Source organism: Saccostrea cucullata, unplaced genomic scaffold (assembly GCF_032062105.1).
Source record: "Saccostrea cucullata isolate Sc308-1 unplaced genomic scaffold, CSIRO_AGI_Scuc_v1 ctg209, whole genome shotgun sequence".
NCBI lineage: Eukaryota > Metazoa > Mollusca > Bivalvia > Ostreida > Ostreidae > Saccostrea > Saccostrea cuccullata.
The window spans coordinates 1-26,924 of record NW_026925659.1 but is presented as its reverse complement, the minus strand read 5'-3'; the positions used below and the strand labels follow the sequence as shown (position 1 = coordinate 26,924).

Genomic DNA, 26,924 nt, shown 5'->3' with positions numbered 1-26,924 from the left:
AAATTGAGGTTTTTTCAAGGAAATACTGAGGGGCCACTAGCATAAAAAGTAGGTCATTGACCTAGTAATTTGAAATTGAAATGTAACATAAGAATCATAGATGTACAATATTTGTGCAATAGTTGGTTTTTCGTTCTTATCAGTGGAATTTAAGTCTTCCTGAGTAAAGGTTTACCTTAAATGAATAGTAATTAAGACAAAGTAAGAAAAGCATCTTTTATAAAGATTGTTTAATAAAGTTGATATGAATGTTTTTAGTCCTCTGCTAAGAAGGAGAGGGGGGTGTATTGTTTTACCCTTGTGTGTCTATCAGTCTGTCTTTCCGACTGTCTGTCCGTCCGTAACAAAGTTTTGACACAGTTTTCTTAGCAACTACTCATCGCAGATGCTTGAAATTTTAAGACAATCTTCTCTTGGGCATGACAGACGTTGAGATTAATTTTGTTCAAATTTGATGTCAACTTCCTGTTTATCCGTGCATCTGTCCGTTTCATACATAACAAATTTTCGTTGCAGTTTTCTCAGCAACTACTCATAACAGATGCTTGAAATTTTAGTACAATATACTTTGTTGAGACATGCAGTATGGTGGAATTTTTATTTGAATCTGATGTCAAATTCCTATTTATCTTTGTATATACCTGTAACATCTATTAACATGATATTGTATATTCACATCAGAGAGGGGTATTACTAGTGAGCATTGGCTCACAGATTTCTTGTTTTCTAATAGATGCAAGTTACTAAACATAAATTGTTCGTAATGGTTAGCGCATTGGATTTTCACGCTGGCAATCGGGGTTCAATCCCAACGTGTGTCTGAAATTTTTTTTTCTCATATTTTCAGCTTTATTTTACACATTTTACTTTCAGGATCTGATGGAAAACCTAGCTCTCCTTGGTCACAACAATATTGTTTCTAATTTAATTTTTTTTGGGTCATTTTAACCTTTTGATATTAGATTTATTTTCAGATGTTGGAGGAAATCCAACCAGATATTTTCAAGAATATGATGTTTTAGTTTTTCTTTTGTCTATTTTTGAAGAATTAAATAAAACTCGTGAAGATTTTATATAATTATAACTTTGTTGGTTTTCATTTAAATACTTTATAATTTAACATTTAACTTTAAATAGAAATGTAAATTACAGCTAGGGCTTTTAAAATGTAGAATTAAGTAATTTTTACAAGATGAATAAAATATTTTAAATATTTCCAAAAAATAAAGTGAAATACTTTTGAACTTTATTTTATTGGATATTGAGTCTATTATTAAAAACAAATGCATACAACAAAAATCAATTATACTTCATTGATGTTGAGATCCTCCTTAATTATGTTGTATAATTAAAATAATATATTTATTGTAGTTGGCATTTTGGATTTGCTCTTACAAAACACCCCGAAGCAAGAACAGAAACTGAAGGAGTTTTTCACCCTGCCAGCAGTCAAGCTTTTGCTTGACTGGTTCAGGTTAAATCCTTTGCAACTTCAAAACCCAATTCTAAAATCATCAAGGTAATTATTATGAATTTCAAAAAGAAATAAATGGATTAAATTTCAGATTAAACACATGTATATATCTTAAAACTATCTATAAGGGTTACTTGAGCATACATGTCAACTTTCCAGATTTAGGTGGGATCCTTCCGATATGACCCTGTCATCCCGACTTCCTGATTGGGAGAGAAAAATTGCCCCAATATCCCGATTTGAAAAATTCACCCTTAAATTTCAATTTTAAAAGTTTCCCAAACCCGAGTTTTGTCAATCCGGATAAGAATATCAGACTTGTTTATTCCATGCGCAGAGATAAGTTTCAGTGTTTATTTAATGCAGGGAGAGGTGTTAATTATATATATAGCCACAGGAAATCACTTCTCGCTTGAACGCACACAGCGTCCAGATACAGATAACATTAAAAAGCCTGGAGCAGTTAGGGGATTTAAAATGTATGCAAAGGGATAATTGTAAGTCATTTTATTAGAAACAAAAATTAAAAACATTTTGAAATAATTATCAAACAATAAAATCGGAATCCAAAGAGATCTTTTTATTGGAAATGAAAGTAGAAATCTACAAAGCGTAGCTGTTGATTTTATCTGCATATATTGAAAAATAATTTGCCAGTTATATAGTTAAGTTTGCCAGTTAAATAATTTGAAAATATTTAGGAATGAAACAATAAATAAGTCTCATGTCAAAAAGAATTTCTTTTCCCTCCCTTTTCCCAAAGGTAATATTGTGTGTTGTATTTCTTAGTTAAATGTATGACAAGGAAAATTATTAAATACCTACATATTTGTCAAACATAATGTTGTTTACACATGTGAAAAAAAAATACCCTTGTTTAGGTCACCCAAGTTATTGCTATCTGTTCTAGTCTGTCATGTGTCATTTTAACATTTGAACATTCTTTGAAATCGTTGAACCAATTTCAGCCAATTTTAGCATATATGGCATCTATGGGTGAAGGGGAACAAAATTTTTGAATTTTCCAGTCCCTGCCCCCCTGGGGCCTGAGGGGTGGGGCCAAGACCACTTAAATATATGCAATCTTAAAAAATCTTTACTCCTGGACATCAAGCAGTCAAACTGTTGGCATGAATGTAAAAGCAAGAGTGCCTCTTCTAAAATTATGAATTTTATTGCCCCAGGGTCAAGGGCTTTGGTGTTACGGCAGGACTCTGTTGATTATATTGTGAAAATTCATTAAATCTTTGAAAATCTTCTCTGCTCCAGAATATCAAATAAACTAAGTACATAGTTATGATGAGAAAGAATACCTCTTCTAAAATTGTGAATTTTATGGCCCCAGGCTCAGGGATTCTGGTGTTACGGCAGGATTCTATTGATTATATAGTGAAAATACATTAAATCTTTGAAAATCATCTTCTCTGCTTATGGGTATTAAGCAGATGAACTACATATATAGTTATGATGAGCAAGGGTCCTTCTTCCAGAATTGTGAATTTCAAGGCCCCTGGGTCAGGGGTACTATAGAGGGGTGGGGGCTCTACTTATATAACAAAAATGAATTGTTTAAAAACTCCTCCTTGGTATTAATCAAACATTTTTGATAAGCAAGGGTGCTTTTTCCAAAATTGTGAAATGTGTGGACCTAGGGTCAGGGGTTTATATGTGGTAGAGGCATTACTGATTATTGCTGAATATTACTGATTAATTGAAATGCATTTTTTGTTCCCCTACCCTGCCTATGAGTATTACAGTGAATTAAGAAATCAGTGTTTTCAATAAGATTTTCAATAGAAGGAAAAATGGATGGAATAGCAGGAAATCAGTCTCGGCGAGGGGTCTGGGGGCCGCCTTAGGCCCCCAGCGGGTCCAGGGCAGAGCCCTGGTAGGGGGGCAAAGCCCCCCGGCCGAAAATGAAATTCAGCATTTACGACTCCTTTTTCTTACCTCTCAGGCCATTAAAAAAGTACATTCTTGTCACTATCAATTATCAAATTTTACCTAAAAAGCCAATTAGAAAACAATTTTTGACTTTTCACAGATTTGTTTGACAGACTGAGTTATTTTTCTTCTGAAAACTACGTGTCTATGAAAACATATAGACAACTTAAGTATGAAACTCTAGTACAGACAATTGTCTGTGGTAAAATACTAGTATTATACTGAAAATTCTACAAATAAATTTAGTCCCTTTCACTAAATTGGTTAGGACTTTTATTCATTTTTAAAAAGTTATTTAGTTAAAAATTTAAGATTTCTTAAACACTTGGTGATGTGCAGTACACCCCCCCCCAAAAAAAAATTGAAATATTCTGCAATCTTAGACTTTCATAAAGTAATCTTTAAACTGATTTACTTTTTTGACATTTTGTACAGATTGTCAGAACAAAATAATTAAGAAAATGGAATTTGAGACAAATTACTAGTACATTAAAACCTTCCCAAATGTGAAAATGATACTGTTCCTGTACTTCAAGAGATCTTACACGAATAAATAAGAATATTTTTTGCATTTTCAGTTTGAGCATTGTTGAGGAAATTCTGAAATCTTGAATTTCTACGTCTAAGTCAGGATTAAATATTAAGACTTTTGTTCGTAATTATTAAGTCTTAGCTTAACATTTGAGATTTTCAGTTTGATGAAATTCTGTAAGAATTCATACATTTTTTCGAAAGGTCTTAAAATTATATTGGCATAGTTATATATTTGCTGTTGTTTCACCGGGGAACCCCTCACTTATTAATACTGAGGCTGCCGCACAATCAATTTTCAATCGAAAATTATAAAACACAAACATCTTTTCGGAAAGGACCATGCTTTATGCCTCTTAATGTATTTGATCTCAAACGCATGTGTTACAGCACCAGCACGTTTCTCAACGATTCGTTGTCCGCGACGCCATTACATAACACTATCGATCTAATCAAACTTCCTTGAAAAAAGAGCGCACTCAAGGGAAGCTACTCTAGATCATGGAAATAGTTGCGATAAAATCTATGGATTTCACATGGATTTCACGTACCAGCCCCGGCAAAATCCTAATGACGGAAATTTCATAGCCGGCAAAATTTCTCGTACAAGCGGTTAATTTTGCCGGTTGCCAGCTCTTATTGAATTTCAGGAGTAAAGTTTTCAGTAGGTTGCTCACTATAGTGGGTCGCTCAATAGGGTATTTAATTTGGTCTAACAAGTATCCCATTAGGTTGAAATCTAGGTCACATGGTTACTCAGGTGTATCATTAGATTTTACAGGTAAGTGTGAGTTGATTTCAATGTTGTATGAAGCGACATGTGTGTGCCAAAGTGTTCTGCTGTAAATAAATGAAATACTTTTCTTTAATTGCAAATAATTCTTTGCAGAATTAGTGAATGACAAACAATTACATAAATAGTATAATATTTAATATAAATAACACATATAACGTGTATTTAATCAAATTATGATGAACATTTCTACACCCAGCAAATTTCTCTATTCATTTATGTTACTCTCTGGAATATCTGGAATTTGAATTGATTAAGCGTTTGTTTTACAAAAGAACTTACGACTAAGACAAGGTACTTTTGCTATTTATTTTTATTTTTACATTGTTTTACAACCACTTTGCGGATTATAAAAAAGTGTAAATTGTTCCAACCTAGTTTCAGGGTTTATAAAAAAGTGTTAACTCTTCTAACCCAGTTTATACAGTATAAAATTGGTAGCTATTAGATTCATTCTTCGCGGTTTATAAAAAAAGCTTCATGTTAATTTTATATTGGTCAAAATATATGATTTTCAGATGAAAAAAGGTGTAAATTTTATCCTGACTTCTCTCACATATTTTCATTTTCGGCAAAGTTTGTTGAGGGAAGGTTTAAAATTTGTTCTAAAAATATAAATTGAGACCTATATGAGATATTCCTAGCAATATCATAATAGAAAATATCCCCAAGCAAAAGTATGTGAAGGTAAAGTTCCAAGATACTAATTTCATAAAAGTGCAGATTTGCAGAATTTTCTGCTAAATATCCTTCCACCACAAGAAATAGTCCCTCATAAATCTTGCTTCTTTTTGGACTTTTGAGCAGTTTTTTCATGGAATGTTGAACAATTTACATCATTGAATTTAAATATGTTATAAAAATTGAATTATGATAAATAGTTTTAAAGTTATAGGTTCTGCATGAACTTTTCTAAAAAGCTGACAAGTGACATACCTTAAAGTGATGTATGATTTGTATAAGAAAGATGTTAAATTGTTAAAATAAAGGGCCAAGTCCCCTTACAAGGGGGAGATAATCAAGAAAAGAAGAAAAATAGGGTGCGGTCATTAAAAAATCTTTTTCTCAAGAACTACTTTTCTAGCAAAACTTGAGCTTATTTAAAGCATCCTGGGGTGGTGTAAATTCTAAATTGTTCAAATCATGGTCCCTGGGGGTTGGATAAGGCCACAATAGAGAGTTTAAGTTTTAATATGAAATATCTAGGAAAAATCTTTTGCTCAAGAAACACTGGGCCAGAAAACCTTAAACTTATATGGAAGTATCCCGAGGTTGTTTAGAATTAAAATTGTTCAAATCATGACTTCCAGGAGTAGGTCGGGCCCACAGTAAGTATTACAAGGATGAAATCTGATGAAAAACAGCACTTCAGTGTTGTGGCCCATAGGCATCTTGTTCAGACTGACATCAGACAGATAGACTGACAGACTAAAAAACTGCTGTATATGCTTGTGTTCAAGTCGGTTTGCCTTAACTCCCAAAATACTGACTTATAGGCAAGTATATACTTTATACTCTCCTTACTTGCAATTACAGTGACATAAAATACTACATTTCAGTGTAATGACAAACTTGAGCAAGGTTTTGAACAACATCAGGCCGCCAGACAGTGAAGGAAGTCCAAATATTTCCAAATGTAAGTACAATTGTTGTATCATACAAGAATAGATATTTACATTTCCAATGTCTTTGTCCAAGATAAAATTACAAATAGATAATGTATGGGGCGGGACAAATAAAGACACTAGTGGGGCTTGTCGCACATGGATTTGGGGAATCAAGAGGATGTAAATATAAGGAATAACTCAGATTTTTTGACTTCATGTCGATGGCTTGGCTTGCATGAAAATTTTATGCATAAAAGCCTTTGGCATTTATGCAACTCATCACGCAAGCCACTCAATCACATTATAAAATTACTAATTCCTTAAATAAAAATACTGCAAAGTAAAGGATATAATCCGTTTAATTGCCATTCTCTGTAACCACTTAAACTTCGTTGCCACGCATGGTCACCAATTTTGATGAAACTTCACCCATGCTTAGTACTTAACACCAGAAACAAATATCAAACAAAATTTTGTTGCTAAGTGTCTCGGTTGCTATGGCAACAGCCGGAAAAGTTTGAAAAATCGAGATTTTCAGCCACTTTAAATCCTGACTGTGGCTTAATAAAAACTAGAAAAAGCAAACAAACCATTCTAACAAAAAACACAACACCTTGATGTCACTTATACTATGAAGAAACTTTTTAGAATATATCTCTAAGTAAGTGGTAACCAAGGGTACATTTGGAATACATTTAAAATGCTGAAATATGCTGAAAAACACTCCATATTCACTAATGGTAGGTGTTACATGCTAAAACTCAATCATTGACTTAAGAAAAACAATGAAAATGTTTGACCTTAAGTATATAAGTATAAGCAATATTATTCTATAAATAACTTTTATGGTTGCCATGGTAACACAGTGTCACCATGCAAAACCAGTAACTAAGATTGGGTTAATGCTACTGTCTTGAGAAAAAACATGAAAATTCAAGACTGGCAAATATGCATCCTTAGGACCTTGCAACACCAAAACCATAAGAAAAATTGGGTATAATTGCTACTTTGTAGTTACCATGGAAACAAAGTACCAGTGCTTAAAAGTGAATTTTTTTCCGCTGCATTAAGAATTAAATTGCCATTTAATCAAGAAACAAATTAAAGAGCTCAGCTGGAATAGTCTTATCTGTTAGAACTGAAGTTAAATATCATATATTGATAAAATTTGATGAATAAAACAACACTGTTGCTATGGTTACCAAGAAGGGAAAATGTTCGATTTTTTTAACTTTATATCAATATTAAACCCTGTGTGCCAACTTCTTGCATCCACTTAGAGATTGGATGATAGTCAAAATTAAAAGTCAAGTTAGCTGTTAATAAATATCAATCATAAAAGTTTTGGGAATCTACATTTAAGGGTACGTATCCAAGGAAACAAAATATTTTTCAGGTTTTTAAGCATATATTTTCTGCTTATTTCCATAGCAACGCTCTATTTAAAGAATCTAATCTGAATTTTTTGAAATGGGAAAATTTGGAGCACACCAACATCTTATAAAATTGATCATTAGTAATGAGGAAATGTGCTTTTTTTAAAAGATAGGATCATATTTAAACATACATAGTGTTTCTTTGAAGGCTCTCTGGGGCATAAAAACCTTGGCAACCATTGCCAACCAAAATGAAATATATTTTTTCTTGGTATGTGTTTCAAGGCTCTTTTTTCTATTATTTGGTAACATTTCATCCTATAATTGCTTTTCATTTTTACGAGTATGACCTCATAAAATTCAATGAATATTTTTTTTACTTTTGAATACTTTGTTACCATAGTAACGTATGTAATAGTTGATTTACCAAACATGTTTATCATGCATTCGAGACATCTTACCTTCAACTTTTGGAAACAGTCATTAACAATTGTTTGCTTTGCCGCAAATGTTAACTATGGGGCTCTAAACATGTTAAAAAATGCCATTTTTTGAACCTTAAGACATGTTGCCATGGTAACTATAAAACAGCCCGCACCTCAGATCTCCAGATTTCCGCATTATTCCGCATTTTTTCCTCATTTTAAATATGGAAAAAATGTGGAAAAAATACAGAGAGAATTAACAATACGGAAAAGCAGAAAATATACGGAAATAATCTGGAAAATATACGGAAATAATATGGAGAATTGGACTTAGTCTATTTTTCATCTGGAAAAATATTTAACTCTTAACTTAGAATATTTTTCATCTGGAAAAAATACGGAGCTCTGCAGCAGTTCTCTGTTTCTCCTAAATGTTATGTACAATTTGATCGGGATCGAAAGAACGTTTCAAAAAGTCGGGCTCAGTGATCTATTAATTTAAAAACAGACCGCCAAAATTTGACCTTGGCTTCCATGTTGTAACGTCTGCATGTTTTGAAGAGGAGGTTTGTTGACCAGGAAGCATGAGATCGTATTGCTGTATCAACCAATAGATGCAGATACACGTATTTCATATACAGTAGGTCAGTCATATTTTTTTTAATGTGTGTCAGTGATGATGAAAATAAAATTGCTCTAGGCCTAGGACTGAGCTACCAGGCTACGTTCGTTTCAGCCGATATGCCCATGATTCAAATTATTCAATCAGCTCAAAGAACTTGATTATGATTAACCACAATTAAAGGTGTTAAATTAATTTTGGGAAGCCATGGGCTGTAATCTCTAGCAATGATTTACCACACATTTTATTTTGGTAGCGTCTGTCTGTGCAAAAGGAGGAGATTTTCTGAAAAAGAATAAGTGGTTATTCAACTAACTGCGATTTTCACAGGCTTAAAGCTGGTCCATGGATGGTTATGTATGAGGTATATATATTCTTTTTTTCTTTTTTATTGCTTGTTTAATTAAGAACAATCAACTACGATTGTCATTATTATAAATATTACTTTAAACAAATTGATATAAAATTGAAGTACCCAAACTTGTGTTTATAAAAAGACTATAAAAGGAATAAAAGCAATTAATTTGAATTTTATTTGCACCATAATTTAAGTATTTTTTTTAACTTATAGGATTTGCCAATTCGACCGCAAGTGCTGCTGCAAGAAATTAACCATGCATTGACCTTACAAATTACAAAGAAGTCTGAAGAAAAATTTTATTGGACAGATGGGTGTAAAGCACAGACCTGAGATATAAATTGAATATTGTGAGAAATATGAATCAGGAATGCAGGTAGAAAATGGCAAATGTGATCCAGATTGATAAAAAATGTCTATAAAATTGCTTCTTTTTTTTTTGGTAAATATTCAATGCTAGCTATGTCAATTGTTATTTTTTCCCCCAATATCTAAAAGTGTTGAACTTTTCACTACCACTTTTGCTTTTATAGAATGAATAGATTTCCATTTAATTTATATATATAAAAAAATGCCACATTCTTATTTTTTTCATGATGAATTTGTGGCTTAATAAGAGTTCACTCTTTCCATACATGCTCCTCTGTTTGTTTGTAAAAGATATAAGATCCAATACATTGCTCATGTCCATAATGTGTAAATTTTTCATTCATTTAAATGTTTTTCTCATAATGGTATAATAAATTGTACATAATTTTGCACATTGTTGATGGTTTTGTAAATATTTATGTATGTATGCATCATGTAGCAGTTTTAAGCCATTTTATAACCATGTGATTAACTCCGTATTTTCTCCAGATTTCTGTATTTCCGCATTTTATCAACCAAGTAAATACCTCCATATTTTTTATATATGGAAATGCGGAAATCTGGAGAAAATACGGAAAAAGAGTCCAAATACTCCCATCCATATTTTCTCCATATTTTGAATACGGAGAAAATCTGGAAATTTGAATCTACGGAAATCTGGAATGAATGCGGAAAATTAGTCCAAATACTCCCGTCCGCATTTTCTCCTTATTTTGAATATGGAAAATATATGGAGATCTGAGGTGCGGGATAGCAACCAATTTTTGCCTGATTTCAGTTCAGGGTATCAATGCCTTTTATCATAGAGAGTTTGGAGAAATTCTGAGACTATGCGTGCCACAGCTCCTGTATAAAATTTCAAATCATTACAGAGAATGGCTCTTAACTTCCACTGTGCACCAAAATTTTAAGAAACATAATTGCTTTATGATAATAACATACTGTATAGCAGGTTAAAATCGCGGTCGGAAAAGATCACAATTTGTTCAATTTTCAGCAAATCGCGGTCGTTTGAATTCGCGGAAAGGAAAAAACCATACATTTTTAAAATAGTACTTTTTTTTCTTTAGGTATATATTGTGTGAACCTTTATTTTCATTCTCTATCTTATGAAAGTCTGTTCTTGTATATCGCGCATATCAGACAGGAGAGGCAAGTCGATATACTGTGTCAATTTTGAGCCCGATTAAATAACGAAACACCGGACTGATCCCGATTTGAAGTCAAAATAATGTTACGCATTCAGAATATTTTTTATTTCCGAGGCCAAATAAAAAAAAATATAGTAGTCAAATTGTTGAACTTTTAATCATATAATTGAAATTAATTAATTGTCTTTATAATTACCCTGTTTACTTCGCAAGTGTCTTGATTAAGGGTAATGACTGAGTGATAAACACGGGTGAAATTATACAAGCTTGTTTAAAATTAAATAATTACATTACATGTCTACTAGATGGCAAACTACCGTAATCGTTAGCTATAGAAATTAATTTAACAATTGATAAGCTTTACAAAACACCAACAACTGCGTGTTTGTATACACTCTCATAATTATAATGACAGTCTGCATCTAATCACAGATGATGATAAAATTTCAGTTTACCCTTATAAATCTTTTCAAGAATTATTCACTATATGTTGAATTCGCGGAATTTCTTTTTCCGCCAATATAGCGAATATTAACTCCGCGAGTTAATTTCCTGCTGTACAGTACATGTAGTAATAATTCTTTATTTAAAGAGGGGTAACTGAATTATTGCAAGCATTATAAGGGACTCACTCTGCTTGCCCCCTACAGTGATCAGTCTGTCCGTCCATTCATCTGTCCGAATCTCTTGTCAGGAGCATATCTCTCCTTAGCCCAATCTGGCTCATACTTCACCCACAGAGTGTCTTTGGGCAAACAGTGTGCAGTGATTTTGAATCATGTTTCTAGGTCATAGCAGAATAATAATAAAATAATATGAAAAGTCCTTATCCGAAGCATACCTTCTCCCCCGTTGATCTAATGTGGCTCATACAGTCGAACTTGTCATAGCTGTCACCTCTATCACTTGTCCTAGTATGCGGTCATTTTATTTCTTCCCAATGAAATTTCTTGTATAAAGTAACTCTATTAAGTGGTCACCTGTGTAATACAGTCAGCAGTCATCAAATTTCAACTGAAATGGCCATTTCCCTCCTGTCTTTAGCAGCCACTTTGTCCAATCACGTGACCTGATCTTGAGTCAGCTGATTCACAATTTTTGTTACTAGTGTAAATAACTACCGGGTAGTCAAGTGTTGTGGGATTGTGAGCAAAAAATAATATATGGACATTATTTGATATCAGTTATATAACTGGATAAGCATATGAATCATTTTACTAACTAACTGCTTCTATATTTACAAAACTGAAACAATTACATGCTTATGATGAAAAAAGTTAGCAAGAAAAAAATGAATAATGATAATGCTGTATTCAATGTCCTAGTCATGAAGTTTAACCCATAAATAAAGGCATGAAGATAGGACATCTGAATTATATTTACCGGTATCAGGATGAATATGCAGACATATGCTGACGGATGCTGAATCTGACCTACATTTTCCGCATGAGTGAACAGGTTTATGTTTTTGGTGCAGGTCTCATTTCCAAGTAACTATGAGCACTATAGTGACCAAACTTGCATGGATGATAAATCTAAGGATGCATACTACCAGACTTGCTTTGGATGCTGAATCTGATGTACATTTTCTGGTTGAGTGAACAGGTTAAAGTTTTGGGTGCAGGTTTCATTTCCAACTTACTTTGAGCCCTATAATGACCAAACTTGCATGGATGGTACATCTTAGGATGCATAGTACCAGACTTGCTTCGGATGCTGAATCTGACCTACATTTTCCCCATGAGTGAACAGGTTTATGTTTTTGGTGCAGGTCTCATTTCCAAGTAACTATGAGCAATATAGTGACCAAACATGCATGGATGATACATCTAAGGATGCATACTACCAGATTCGCTTCGGATGCTGAATCTGACCTACATTTTCTGGTTGAGTGAACAGGTTAAAGTTTTGGGTGCAGGTTTCATTTCCAAGTTACTATGAGCCCTATAATGATCAAACTTGCATGCAGGGATGGGGGTAATTGAATAAAGTAATTGTAATTGAGTGTAATTAATTACATTTTTCAGAGTAATTGGAAGTAATTTGTATTTGAGCGAGCCTTCAATTACAAGTAATTGAATGTATTTAAATACATTTCAAAAAAGGCCATGTATTTTCAATTACTTTTCAATTACATTTTAATTACTTTTTTTCAAAATGAAAGTTTATATTTAAAAAGGTGTCTTTTGAGAAAGTAACAAAAAAATCTTGCCATACACCACACTGGTGTAGCATGGGCTTGTGTTTGTACAATAATTAATTGCCTCATAATGTTTAATTTGTTTATACAGTGTGTCACACTCATTATAAGGTAAAGATCTAATTTTGACCAGGTGTGAACCCCTATCATACCCAAGAACAAAAACACTGAATGAAAGTTCAAATTCGATCGCTATAGAAAAGATCTTATTTAAAAAAATCTTTATTTTTTTTTAAAAAAAAATAAAACTTCAAGTAATTGAAATGTATTTAATTACATTTGTCAAAGTAATTGAAAGTAATTAATTACATTTGAAAAAATCAATGCAATTGTAATTGCAAGTAATTGACAAAATTATCAGTGTATTTGAAAGTAATTAATTACATTTCAAAGTAATTGACCCCAAGCCTGCTTGCATGGATGGTACATCTTAGGATGCACACTACCAGGCTTGCTTCGGATGCTGAATCTGACCTACATTTTCTAGTTGAGTGAACAGGTTAAAGTTTTTGGTGCAGGTTTCATTTCCAAGTAACTGTGAGCAAGCACTATAGTGACCAAACTTGCATGGATGATAAATCTAAGGATGCATACTACCAGACTTGCCTAAGATGCTGAATCTGACCTACATTTTCTGGTTGAGTGAACAGGTTAAAGTTTTGGGTGCAGGTCTCATTTCCAAGTTACTATGAGCCCTATAATGACCAAACTTGCATGGATGGTACATCTTAGGATGCATAGTACCAGATTTGCTTCGGATGCTGAATCTGACCTACATTTTCCGCATGAGTGAACAGGTTTATGTTTTTGGTGCAGGTCTCATTTCCAAGTAACTATAAGCCCTATGTTGACCAAACTTGCATGGATGGTACATCTTAGGATGCACACTACCAGGCTTGCTTCGGATGCTGAATCTGACCTACATTTTCCGCATGAGTGAACAGGTTTATGTTTTAGGTGCAGGTCTCATTTCCAAGTAACTTTGAGCACTATAGTGACCAAACTTGCATGGGTGATACATCTTAGGATGTATACTACCAGACTTGCTCTGGATGCTGAATCTGACCTACATTTTCTGGTTGAGTGAACAGGTTAAAGTTTTGGGTGCAGGTTTCATTTCCAAGTTACTATGAGCCCTATAATGACCAAACTTGCATGGATGGTACATCTTAGGATGCACACTACCAGGCTTGCTTCGGATGCTGAATCTGACCTACATTTTCCGCATGAGTGAACAGGTTTATGTTTTTGGTGCAGGTCTCATTTCCAAGTAACTATGAGCACTATAGTGACCAAACTTGCATGGATGATAAATCTAAGGATGTATACTACCAGACTTGCTCTGGATGCTGAATCTGACCTACATTTTCTGGTTGAGTGAACAGGTTAAAGTTTTGGGTGCAGGTTTCATTTCCAAGTTACTATGAGCCCTATAATGACCAAACTTGCATGGATGGTACATCTTAGGATGCACACTACCAGGCTTGCTTCGGATGCTGAATCTGACCTACATTTTCCGCATGAGTGAACAGGTTTATGTTTTTGGTGCAGGTCTCATTTCCAAGTAACTATGAGCACTATAGTGACCAAACTTGCATGGATGATAAATCTAAGGATGCATACTACCAGACTTGCTTCAGATGCTGAATCTGATGTACATTTTCTGGTTGAGTGAACAGGTTAAAGTTTTGGGTGCAGGTTTCATTTCCAAGTTACTTTGAGCCCTATAATGACCAAACTTGCATGGATGGTACATCTTAGGATGCATACTACTAGACTTGCTTCGGATGCTGAATCTGACCTACATTTTCTGGTTGAGTGAACAGGTTAAAGTTTTTGGTGCAGGTTTCATTTCCAAGTTACTATGAGCTCTATAATGACCAAACTTGCATGGATGGTACATCTTAGGATGCACACTAATGGACTTGCTTCAGATGCTGAATTCTACATACATTTTCCAGATAATGGACACCTCGTAAAAGTTATGGATGCAGGTCTATTACCAAGAAACTATAAAGCTTATATAAGCCAAACTTGCACAAATGATGCATCAAGGGATGAAAACTCTCAAACTTGCTTCAGATGCTGGATTTTAAGTATGTTTTCATGATGGAGAACTAGTTTGAAGTTTATATATAGGTCTATTCCAAAGTATAAAATCAAAATTGCATAAATTTTGCATTTTTGGATGTACACTTTTTGTTGGTTAATTGTGTGACTTTGCCTTACTTAAAGACAACATTCGTTGAGGTGAGCTCTGTAATCTCTGATTACCTATGTTTTCAAGAGTGAAGAATTCTAATTTGATAAAGGCATAAGATGGAGTTGTCACCGTTGCTTTATGAAGAACTAATTCTCTGTAATCACATCTGAGCGCCATTTTGTTTCCAACAAATGTTTGAAAATCACAGTAGAACAATGTCGGCCGTTCTGATGAAAACTGATTTTGATGAAATTATACTTTTTTAAAACTTGGTGAACAAAAAAAAAATATTTGAATAATCTTATTTAAAAAATCTTTTCAGTCAGTGCGATTGAATTGGGTCAGTCGCGTTAGAGGAAACAATGGTACTTTTTATTTTGGCCTAACACTTGCTTTATTCATTTATTCTAAATTTCAAGCACAAGTCTCTGTACATCATGCATGAACTGTCATGGCAGCTGAGTAGAAGCCACAGGTAACACTCAGATTTATTTTAAATGGTTTTCGCATTAAAAGGGCTATGTTGTCGACAGTGAATAAAAATCTCATCTTATTAGAAGTAAGTTGAATGTAAAAACAATTTATTCTGCCTGCAGTGGCCCGTATTAAAAAATTATTTTTGCACCATTATGGAGATGCTGTGGAATTGTAGCCCTGTCCAGAAAACATCAGATAAAAAACATCGGAGAGGGCTACATTATTGCAGCCAGGCCCTTGGGCCTCTTGTTATTATACTTCTGTTAAAATGTTTCCTATATAAAGTTCAGAGGATAAAATAACTATCTTTTATAATTCAAAATGGTTAATTCCCTGGCCTCTGGGTCAGGGGTACTTGGAGGGGGGGGGGGGGGGGGGGGGTGGGGGGGGGGGGGGGGGGAGGGGGGGGGGGGGGGGGGGGGGGAGGTTGTGCATAATCTTAAAATAAATTAATGCTATGAAATATGCACTTTAATATTAATCAACAATTTCTTATGAAATAAAATTTATGATAACAATTTATGATGAAATAAAATTTTTGATAAAATTTCCAAAATTTTAAAAAATGTGGCCCCAGGCTCTGTGATTTCTCTTGGATGGGGTGCACTGTTACTTTGTACTTTGAAAAATTTCACAGTTTGAAAATTTTTTTTAAAGTGCGTTAAATTTGGGATCAAATCAATGCACTTTGAAAAAATAATATTTTTTTTCAAAGTGCATTAATGCACTTTGAAAAAATGTGTATGCAAATCTTATGTTTAATAAGTAATTGAACCTGTTTGATAAATTTTCGGTGATAAGGTCACTTCAGGATGTGAAAGTGAGCAATTTTGATTTTTGCATACTTTGAAAATTCTTTCTCTCTTAAATGTTTTACTGTAATTAATTTTTCCCAGTTTGCATGCATTTTATGTCAACTAAAATTTATTGAAAGTTTTCAAAGTCATACCAGTTACACAAATACATATATTTGGGTGTAGCATAGGCATCGGTAGTGGGGGGGGGGGGGTTAAGCACACAAATGCACAAATGCTGTATTTTTTTTCAAAGTGTGTTAAATATCAACCTGGTAAAAATGTTTATGTATACTCTTAATGCACTTTTAAAATTTTTTCAAAGTGCGTTAAGTGTGCCCAAATTTAACACACTTTGAAAAATTTTTTCAAAGTGCATTGATTTTGTCCCAATTTTAACACACTTTGAAATTTTTTTTCAAAGTGTGTTGCCACAGCGCACAGCTGGTTATAAAGTGGAAATGCATTTTCTCTTTGTTACTCTTTATCTACCTCTGGGTATTAAGTAACCAAGGTATGCATGCTATGTGTATTAAGGACAGACGAGACGTTCCTCAATAACAAATATTTTTTTCCCAAGATTTTGCCATTGAAGAATTAATACTTCAACATGTTTACTCACAAAAAATTGAGGTACCTTACCAGGCATTTGTGGGAGATACCAGAGGGTGACATTTCTTATAAAATCTTTTAAAGAAAAAACTTAGTTTGTTAAAATTTAGAAATCAAAAAGTAATGAAAATTTTGTACATTTTTCATATATTATGAAGATATACATAACAGATATTTGGGGAACGTATCGTCTGACCTTAAAGTTATGATAAGCAATGTGGCTTCTTTCAAAATTGTGAATTTCATGGCCTCTGGTTTAAAACTTGCATGGATGATACATCTAAGGATGCAAACAACCAGACTTGCAGTGGATGCTGGATCTTATCTACATTTTCTGGATGAGTGAACAGGTTAATGTTTCTGCTCCAGTTCTCATTTCCAAGTAACTATGAGCCCTATGATGACCAAACTTGCATGGATGAACATCTAAGGATGCACACTGATAGACTTGCTTCGGATACTGGATCTGACCTACATTTTTTGATGAGTGAACAGGTTAATATTTTGGTTCAGGTCCCATTTCCAAGTAACTATGAGCCAATGTTTGTCCAGAAAATTCTAAAGTTAATTTTGTTTATAAAACTATGTAACAAATTTTCATTAATTTAAGACATTGAGTTCTTACAAAACTGCACTTGCATGTCTACAGAATTTTCGGATAATTACTTCGCTTTATCTGTAATTTATTATTACTGTATAAGGAATTCGTTACTTAAATAAATATACTGGGGATCCAAGATAACTTCACTATATCCATGAATTCGCAATATCTGTATTCGTACTAAACAAGTTTTTGCTGTATATAATGAAATGGAGGTTCCTACGTTCCTACATTCTCATGACAGTTCCTGTCATGAGAATGATAAAATAGCAATCCTTCTCACAGCCAGGATATAAGAGTGTTATGTAGAAATTATTATTACCGAAGTTTATTTTTAATTTACCAGAGGCAAACTCTTAATAAATATTCTGTTGAAAAAAATTAATCTTTGCTTTCATACTGTGTCATTTTTCTTTTGTGAACTTTTCACATTTCAACTCCCCCTACGAAGAATCAGGGCATATTGCTTTGCTGCTGTCTGTCAGTCAGTCAGTCAGTCTGTCTGTTGGTCCACAAAGTTTCTGTTCATTTTCTTGCAGTGGTTGCGATACTGAAATGAAATTTGGTAAAAAGATTTTTTAGAAGAATAACTAAGTCAAGTTCTGTTATGGAAACAATGGAGAGATATGCACCTTGACCTTAGAAAACTTTCAATTATCTGTAGTTTCCATTCATTTTCTGTGCAGACATTGCACATATTAAAGTGAAAGTTCTTTGGTATGCAGATTTATAAGGATATCTACAGTAGGTCAACTTCTGTTTTGGGTACATTTCAGGCTTAGAAAAATTTCAATTATATGCGGGAGGGGGCATTTTACAAACATTTCTTGTTCTCAAGATCAACTTACTCAACCAAACTTGCCACACAGGATCAGTGGGTAAAAGTTATTTAAATTTGTTAAAATGTAAAACTATGTCTTCTCTCAAAGGGAGATAATTAAGAAATAAAATTGTTTTAGTCATTTAAAAACAAAGTGAATCATAAAGGACAACATATAAATGCTTTCCCAATGAGTATAGATTTAAATTTGTATAATCATACTTTTGTAGATGATGATCTGCCATTACCAGAGGATACAGAATTGAGATGTTTTCAATACTTGGAAAAAGCACACAGGTGAAATGCCAAGCTCATTTTTATCTCATAGATGCATTACCATTAGATATTAATTGTAGATTAAGGTGAAATGCTAACAAGGTTCTCCACATCTAAAATTTAACCATGAAGGAAGATGCCCCCAAGAAGTTAAAAATGACAGCATGCACAAACTTTTCCCTTGCAACACAAAAAGTTAAATATACTGAATGGAACAAAAAGTAATCTACAAGTACAGGTGACTCTCGATCTCTCGAAGTTCAAGGGATCTCAAGAAAAGTTCGAGAGTTTGAGGGGTTCTAGAGATAAGAAATGAATAAAATCCGGAATTTTCAGTTCCTATCATCAATGTTCAACTATTATACATACCGGAAGTTTATGTAAATAAAGTCATGCACATTTTCAATCGCATCTTACAGGTAATGTACTTGAAATCAACAACAATGATCATATTTTGAATAAATAAAATGATTTCCTAAAGGTTCAATTTGTACTTATTTCATGATTACATGAAACCTACATAGCAATTGTCAGTTTGGTTATTCCCCGGCTTGATCAGGTCCTTCACAAGTGTTCACCAGTCTTCTCGCAATCAGTATTCAATCCTTGAGGAAGGATTTTCTGTGCTATGTTTGACATATTGGGATTATGTAGACTGTAATAAAAGTTCATAGTCTATGGGAACTTATTGACACATACGTTTTAAAATTATTTTGTAATAATTATCATCCTGGTTTCAAGTCAAAATAAGTTGTGAAGCGATTTGTTTATAATTTACCAATTATAACCAATTAATTATATCTACATACGGACGACCCACAGGTGTAGTGTCATCTATGTAAACACCCAATAAACACCTCCATGCCAGCCCCAGGCATTCACTGTTATCCAGGTAAGTCCAAGCTGCAATAAATTCACGCTTGATTGACGCGGGTAAAAAACAATGAAATGTGTGTAATGGGACCCGGGTCTTGATTCGAGAGATGCAGAACTTCGAGAGATAGAAGTTTGAGAGATTAGGAGTAAATTTGCTTAGTTATGTAGAGGAAAAAAACGGGACCAGGGGTTCAGTTCGAGAGATAGGAGTTTAAGCCATCGAGAGTCACCTGTATTTAATTTTTTAGCTCACCTGAGCTTTTCTGTAAGCTTTTAATTCTCGACTTTTTTTTAAGAACCACTGGGCCAATTTCAATTAAACTTAATTGCCACAAAGTATTTCTGGGTGAAAGGGATTCAAGTTTATTCAGATGAAAGGCTACACCCTTCTTCAATGGGAGATTATTAGGAATAAGTGAAAAAAATGCCATTTTTAAAAAATCTTCTCCTCAAGAACCATTGGACCAGGAAAGCTAAAACTTATGTAGAAACATCCTCAGTGTAGATTTCAGTTTCTTCAAATCATGACCCCCAGGGTTAGTATGGGCCGGGCCACAGTGGATGATCTATAGGAATATATCATTGAAAATCTTCTGATGAAGAACAGCAAAGTCATGATTGGTCATATTTATATGGAAGCATCATCAGTTGATTCGAGTTTGTTGAAATCATGGCCCCCAGGGGTAGGGTGGGACCACAATGGATGATTAAAGGTTTACATGGGAAAAGCCATGATTGGTCATATCTTAATGGAAGCATCCTCACATAATGTTGATTCAAGTTTGTTCAAGTCATGATCCCCCTGGTGGGGGCAAAAAGGGGAATTAATTCTAATGAAAGAAATCTTTTTCTCAAGAACAGGAAAGTCATGATTAGTCATATTAATATGGAGGCATCCTTAGGTAGTGTAAAATCAAATTGGTTCAAATAAGGCCCTCAGGGGTAGGGCTTGTCCACAAGGGGGGTATCAAAGTTTTGCGAATGAATGAATAGAAAAAAAATCTGCTGCTTTAACGCAGCAAAGCCATTTCTTATGTATTGATATAAGGATCATCAGGTAGTTTAAAATCCCCCCCCCCTAATATGTAAACTTTTTTAATATTTAAGTTCTTGTTTTTGCTTTTTAGCTCACCTGAGCTCAAGTGAGCTTTTCTGATCAAAATTTGTCAGTTGTCTTTCGTTATCATTGTTGAAGTCGTTTTTGTCAAAGGAAACTTTTCACATTTTCATCTTCTTCTCAAGAACCACTGGGCCAATTTCAACTAAACAAAGTATCCTTGGGTGAAAGGGATTCAAATTTGTTCAAATGAAGGGCTAAACCCTCTATCAAGGGGAGATAATTATGAATTGATGAAAAAATTAATGCCATCTTTTAAAAATCTTCTTCTGAAGAACCATTGGGCCAGGAAAAATGAAACTCATGTGGAAGCATCCTCAGGTAGTGTAGATTCAATTTGCTCAAATCATGACCCCCGGGGTAGGCCGGGGCCATAATGGCCAATCACAGATTTAATCACAATCACAAAGCCATGGTTGGTCATATCTTTATGTAAGCATCATCACGTAGTATTGATTCAGGTTTGTTCAAGTCATGAACAAGAAGTAGGGGTTTGGTGGGGTGAGCCACAATTGGGGATCAAAATTTTGCCTAGAAACATCAAGGAAATTTTTTTTCCCAAGAACAGAAAAGCCATGTGACCTACTTTATGGCTATATTGAAAGGGGGAGGAAATAAGCAGCTCCTTCAAATTTACTTGGTCTTAGAACCCTTGTCAATCATCTGAAATTAAGCCTGGGATTGGATACTTTGATTTGATTGACATTTAATTTTCTGTCGTTGTGTATAACTTGTGTACCTTGTCTGAAGGTCGTATTGACCATCGAATTAACATTATGGCTTTTGATGCCTACCGCATATGCCAATAAGAAAATGCCATAAATATAATCAATCTATCAAATAATTAAATAGATGAATAAATAAATAAGTAAAATCATGCCTATATATATATATATATATAGTGTAGTTTTAATAAAAGGGGGGGGGGTTCATTGCATGATTACAATTGATAATTTTAATTTCAGTGTCAAAACATGAGTTAACGTACATTTATTCCTACATAATAAACAAAATAAACTGACCTGCCTTTGAAGCTATAGTATCATGGAATTAAATAAAATTATTTTTTAAAACAAATATGACAACATTGTAACATTGTTTAGGAGTTAAGTGAAAGACATACCTATACGTGTTGCTTTTCTTTGAGACATGCGTTATGGTGACGAAGTTTTGGTATAATAACCAGTTTTAGAAGAGAAATTACTCAGATTAGAACATCTTGCTTTGCATTTAATATTTGAAATTATGCATCACGAAAGGAAAAATTAGATGTAGACGATTCCATTCCCATTTCACCCATAGCCGTCGGGTAATGCTGTCGGGGAATCATTCCCGGTCCGAACCCTGGCCATTTTTACAGACCATGCGTTATGGAAAAATCATGTAGGCTTTAATTATCTTAAAAAATATTTATTTAGACTTTTTCGACAGCTGTTCACCGATTTATTCTCAAAACATCGTTTATAACTAAGTTTTTAATTGTTATTTACCAAGAGACTTATTTATGATCAACTTTCTTCTTTCATTTTGTGTACAAGTGTTCCATTTGGACAAGTGACCAAGACATTTACTTGTCAGAACTTCTACTTCACTTGTCCGAAAATTTTTCAATAAATTTTGACTGATTCCTGATTTTATTCATAAAAACAACAAACACATAAAACGAAATTTTATGTAGGCTTTCTGTCCTGACAACAACATAAATGTTCACAAGTGAACCTGTCAACATAAAACAGAATCCAATCTGCATAAGTTCCATGCCTTTCCAGTAGTATGCAATAAGTGAACTTTGATCCCGATTATATGTGAATTCAATTAATAGCAATCACTATCAGGATCAAAGTCCTGTTTTATATACAGCTTCCATCTTGAAACTATCAATTACTTTTCAACAGTCGTTTTTTTATTATATATGGACTACTTTACATTAAATACATGACGTGTCAAATCGGACAAGTGCCCAGCAATATTCACTTGTCTGTAAATTTTTTTTTACGCTGGTACCGGACAAGCTGACAAGTAATGTCGAGCCCTGGATAATTTAGCTGTTATGTTATTCATTAAATTTCTCTTGAAAATAAATGTTGTCATTAGCAAATTAAGTACCTCCATGTATGTAGAACGATGCTAAAATTTTAAATGTATGAGGGTTGTTCGAAAAGTTTGTACATGGTCCTCTGTCATATCTTTTTTATTTGATGTCAGATATTATCCAAGTTTGATAGAAATATTTTAACAATAAATTCAAATGATTTACCGGTATGTGTAATTTTCAAAAAAAAAATATTACAATTTAATCAAAACTTATCTAGATTTTAAAAATGCAAAAATTGGATCGCGGAGCAGGTCAAAATTTAGTAAGTTACAAATAATACACTAAATAATGTCTGTAATCATATTCTACATAAAATGGAGCCAAAATGAATAAACAGCCTGGAACCTAGTATTAAGAATTGCTTTATCAATTTGTATTCCAAATTATAGCGTAATATTTTGCTTCGTTGAAAAGAAATCAACTTGAGAAGATATGTAGTCCTCATTGAAAACAACAAAAACGAAGAGGTTTTAGAACATCATTGAGCAGCAAACAATGATGCAGTTTTGAGTTTTACTTAGGAAAAATGTTGGAGGAGTAATAAAAATTCACAAGCGAGTGTGCATGTGTGTACAAATAATACAAGCAGTATCTGAGTGACGTACAGCTTAAAGACTCTGTATTTGATGAGAACAATCCGTGAAGAGAGTTTTAAATGTAACAAGAGGCCCACGGGCCTTATAGGTCACCTGAGTATCATGTAACAACTTTCCAACAATTGAATTTGGTTTGTGTTTTAAGCCAGCTGAGGCCATGAAATTCACAATTTTGAAAAAAGCACCATTGCTTATCATAATTATACACTTAGCAATGCTTACTAGATAGTTACTTGATACCCATAAGTAGATCAGAGTAACTAAGAGAAAATGCACTTCCATTCTAAACCAGTGGTGCACCCCACCCCACAGGAACCACTGACACTGGGGCCACATATTTCAAAAGTTTGAAAATTTTATCAAAAATGTTATTTCATCAAATATGGTTGATTAATTAAATAAATACTAATGAGCAGATTTCAAAGCATTAATTTATTTTCAAACTATGTAACCCCCCCCAATACCCCTGACCCAGGGGGGCATGAAATTAACCATTTTGCTGGATGCACCTTTCTTCATCATAAATATATATACTTAGATCATTGGCATAATACCCAGGAGCAAAGGAAAAGATTTTCAAAGAATTAATATATTTTCACTATGTAATCAAAAGAGCCCCCCCTCCCCTTAAACCAAATAGCAAAACCCCTGACACAGGGGACATGAAATTCACAAATTTGGTTGAGGCACTCTTGGTCATTATAACTATATACTAAGTTAGTTTATTTAATACCTAGGAGCAGAGGAGAAAATTTTTGAAAAAATAATGCATTTTCACTATATAATCAATAAAGCCCCACCCTAACACCAGAATCCCTGACCCTGGGGCCATAAAATTCAACGTTTTGGAAGAGGCACTCTTGCTCATTATAACTATGTACTTAGTTTATTTAACACCCAGGAGCAGAGGAGAAAATTTTTGAAAAAATAATGCATTTTCACTATATAATCTACATTGTATATAGCCCCGCCCTAGCACTAGAACCCCTGACCCTTGGGCCAAGAAATTCACAATTTTGGAAGAGGCACTAGCTCTTGCTCATCATAACATTGTACTTAGTTTATATAATACCCAGGAGCAGAGAAGAAGATTTTCAAAGATTTAATGCATTTTCACTATATAATCAATAGAGCCCCGCCCTAACCCAATAACCCCTGACCCTGGGTCCATGAAATTCAAAAATTTGAAAGAGGCACTCTTGTGCATCATAACTATGTACTTAGTTAGTTTATTTCATACCCAAGAGCAGAGAAGAAGATTTTCAAGGATTTAATGCATTTTCACTATATAATCAATAGAGCCCCGCCCTAACACCATAACTCCTGACCCTGGGGCCATGAAATTCACAAATTTGGTTGAGGCACTCTTGTACATCATAACTATGTACATGTACTTAGGTAGTTTATTTAATACCCCAGAGCAGAGACAAAGAATTTCAGAGATTTAATGCATTTTCACTATATAATCAATAGAGCCCCACCCTTACACCAGAATCCCTGACCCTGGGGCCATAAAATTCACAATTTTGAAAGGGACATTCTTCCTCATCATAACTATGTACTTAGTTAGTTTATTTAATACCAAGCAGCAGAGAAGAAGATTTTCAAAGAAATAATACATTTTCAATATATAATCTATATATAGCCCCGCCCTAGCACTAGAACCCCGGCTGACCCTGGGGCCATGAATTTCACAATTTTGGTAGAGGACTCAATGCTAATTACAATCATGCTAACAGTTTGACTGCTTGATGTCCAGGAGTAAAGAAGAAGATTTTTAAAGATTTCATTAATTTTAGTGGTTTTGGCCCCACCCCTCAGGCCCCAGGGGGGCGGGGACCATAAAATTCACAGTTTTTGTTCCCCTTCACCCATAGATGCTGTATACCAAATTTGGTTGAAATTGGTTCAGTGGTTTCAGAGAAAAAGTTGAAAATGTTCAAATGTTAACACATGACACACGACGGACGACAATGGACGAAAACGGATAGCAATAGGTCACCTGAGTGACTCAGGTGAAAAATCTGAACAAAAAATGGAATGTCAAGGAAATCATAGGTGCTTCAGAGTTGCTTATCCTGTGAAAGCAGAAATATAAGAATTAAATTAAAACCTTAACAAAGGAAATTATACAATGTGAATAATTCTTAAAAAATAAATGTCAAGTATTAGAAAAAGGATTTAATGACAGGGCATTGGATTATACTGTGTTGAAATGTATAGGGATAGTATTTTTTAGAAATTTTTGACGCTATATTTTGACATTACATTGCCGTTAAGTGTGCTCCGCGGGTACAAAACATGTTTGTTTTAAATGAAGTTAATTAATTTTCTGTTAAATTGAATGGAATGAAACTTCACACATCAACAAAACAAATATTTTAACATATTACCATGGTACATTGTGTTTATTTCAAATTTCTAGTCACTGTGATTAATATAACGAAGATAGACATTGTCCAAAAACTTTTCAAACAACCATTGTACAAATACTTCAAGCATGGCAACATTTTTTGTTAATATGTAAAAGATGACAAATCGTTAATCAGACGATGGATAATAATCCAAGTCTATTAATATACTAATTGCAGCAAATATACAAAAAAAATTTATTTATAATATATAATTTTAAATAATGCACGAAAACATTATGGAACTATCCTTGAGAATTATAAACAGTTCTGCTGATTTTCAATTCATTAAATATCTTTAGAGCGAATTAAATTGTTAGTGTGGTTTTAAAAAAGATCAGTTGTTGAAAATGAAATACATTATAATTTTTTTTTCTACTTTACATATAGAAAGTTTATAATTAGAGAGGAAAAATTCCTTCCTTCACCATAAATAAATACAGTGGACCTACAGATATGCGGATGGTAATTCAGATATCCGAACGCTTCACATATCTGGACAAATTGACTAGGAACCGAAGCGTTCGGATTAATGATGCTCCACTGTACATGTTTGCCATTGGGTATGATTAAGAGCACACACCCCCTCCTTCCGCCTTTTCCCCCTAAATAATACTTAGTATTTTAGAAAATTGTGTGTACCAAAATTTCAGTCTTAAAACAAAATCAAACAAAACAGTCATTATAAACAATAGTAGTTCAAAATATACTGCCCCAACAGTGGTATTTTAAATTGGCAGGGAGTACTATGTTTCAAATTCGATTTTCAAACTTAATCCTTCCAAGTATATATTCCCATTATTTTTAATTATTTTTTTTCTTCAGAAATGTGGAAATCAGATCAGATAATGAATGATAGGAAAAAATGTTAGAACTTCTTGGAAATACTAAGTTACTCTTTGCCTTCAGTGTTACGAGATTACCACACCTGCACAGTGCATGTCGAATAATTTTGACTGACAGGACAAGCACATGGACTTTGTGTGAACCATGTTAATTTGAAGAAGGAAAATAAAAGTCAAAGATGACTGTAAAATGGATTTGTTAATTTTCAAAAAAATGATTCCTTTCCCTATTGCTGTGAATATTTAGAAAAAAATAATCAGAATTTTTATTTGAGACAACAGATATCTGATAAAGAAAGAGGGCCCGGGGCTAAAATCTCTCTCTCTCACACACTTTTGTCTGTTCAATGA

General features: G+C 33.7%; 1 protein-coding gene and 1 long non-coding RNA gene across 2 annotated transcripts in view; both read left to right on the top strand.

Moving 5' to 3' along the window:
* LOC134269528 (nonsense-mediated mRNA decay factor SMG7-like) overlaps positions 1-18,682 on the top strand; it is a 95,553-nt gene extending 76,871 nt beyond the window's left edge. The window contains exons 12-14 of the mRNA XM_062751729.1: positions 1,372-1,519; positions 6,302-6,378; positions 18,588-18,682. Of these exons, the coding sequence (XP_062607713.1) occupies positions 1,372-1,519; positions 6,302-6,378; positions 18,588-18,658 (296 nt within the window). The 3' untranslated portion in view covers positions 18,659-18,682. The remainder of the gene's footprint in view (positions 1-1,371; positions 1,520-6,301; positions 6,379-18,587) is intronic.
* Positions 8,667-9,889, top strand: LOC134269525 (uncharacterized). The gene is made up of 3 exons (XR_009992591.1): positions 8,667-8,790; positions 9,029-9,136; positions 9,344-9,889. It is a non-coding gene; the product is annotated as an uncharacterized LOC134269525 (long non-coding RNA).
* Positions 18,683-26,924: the final 8,242 nt, after the last annotated feature.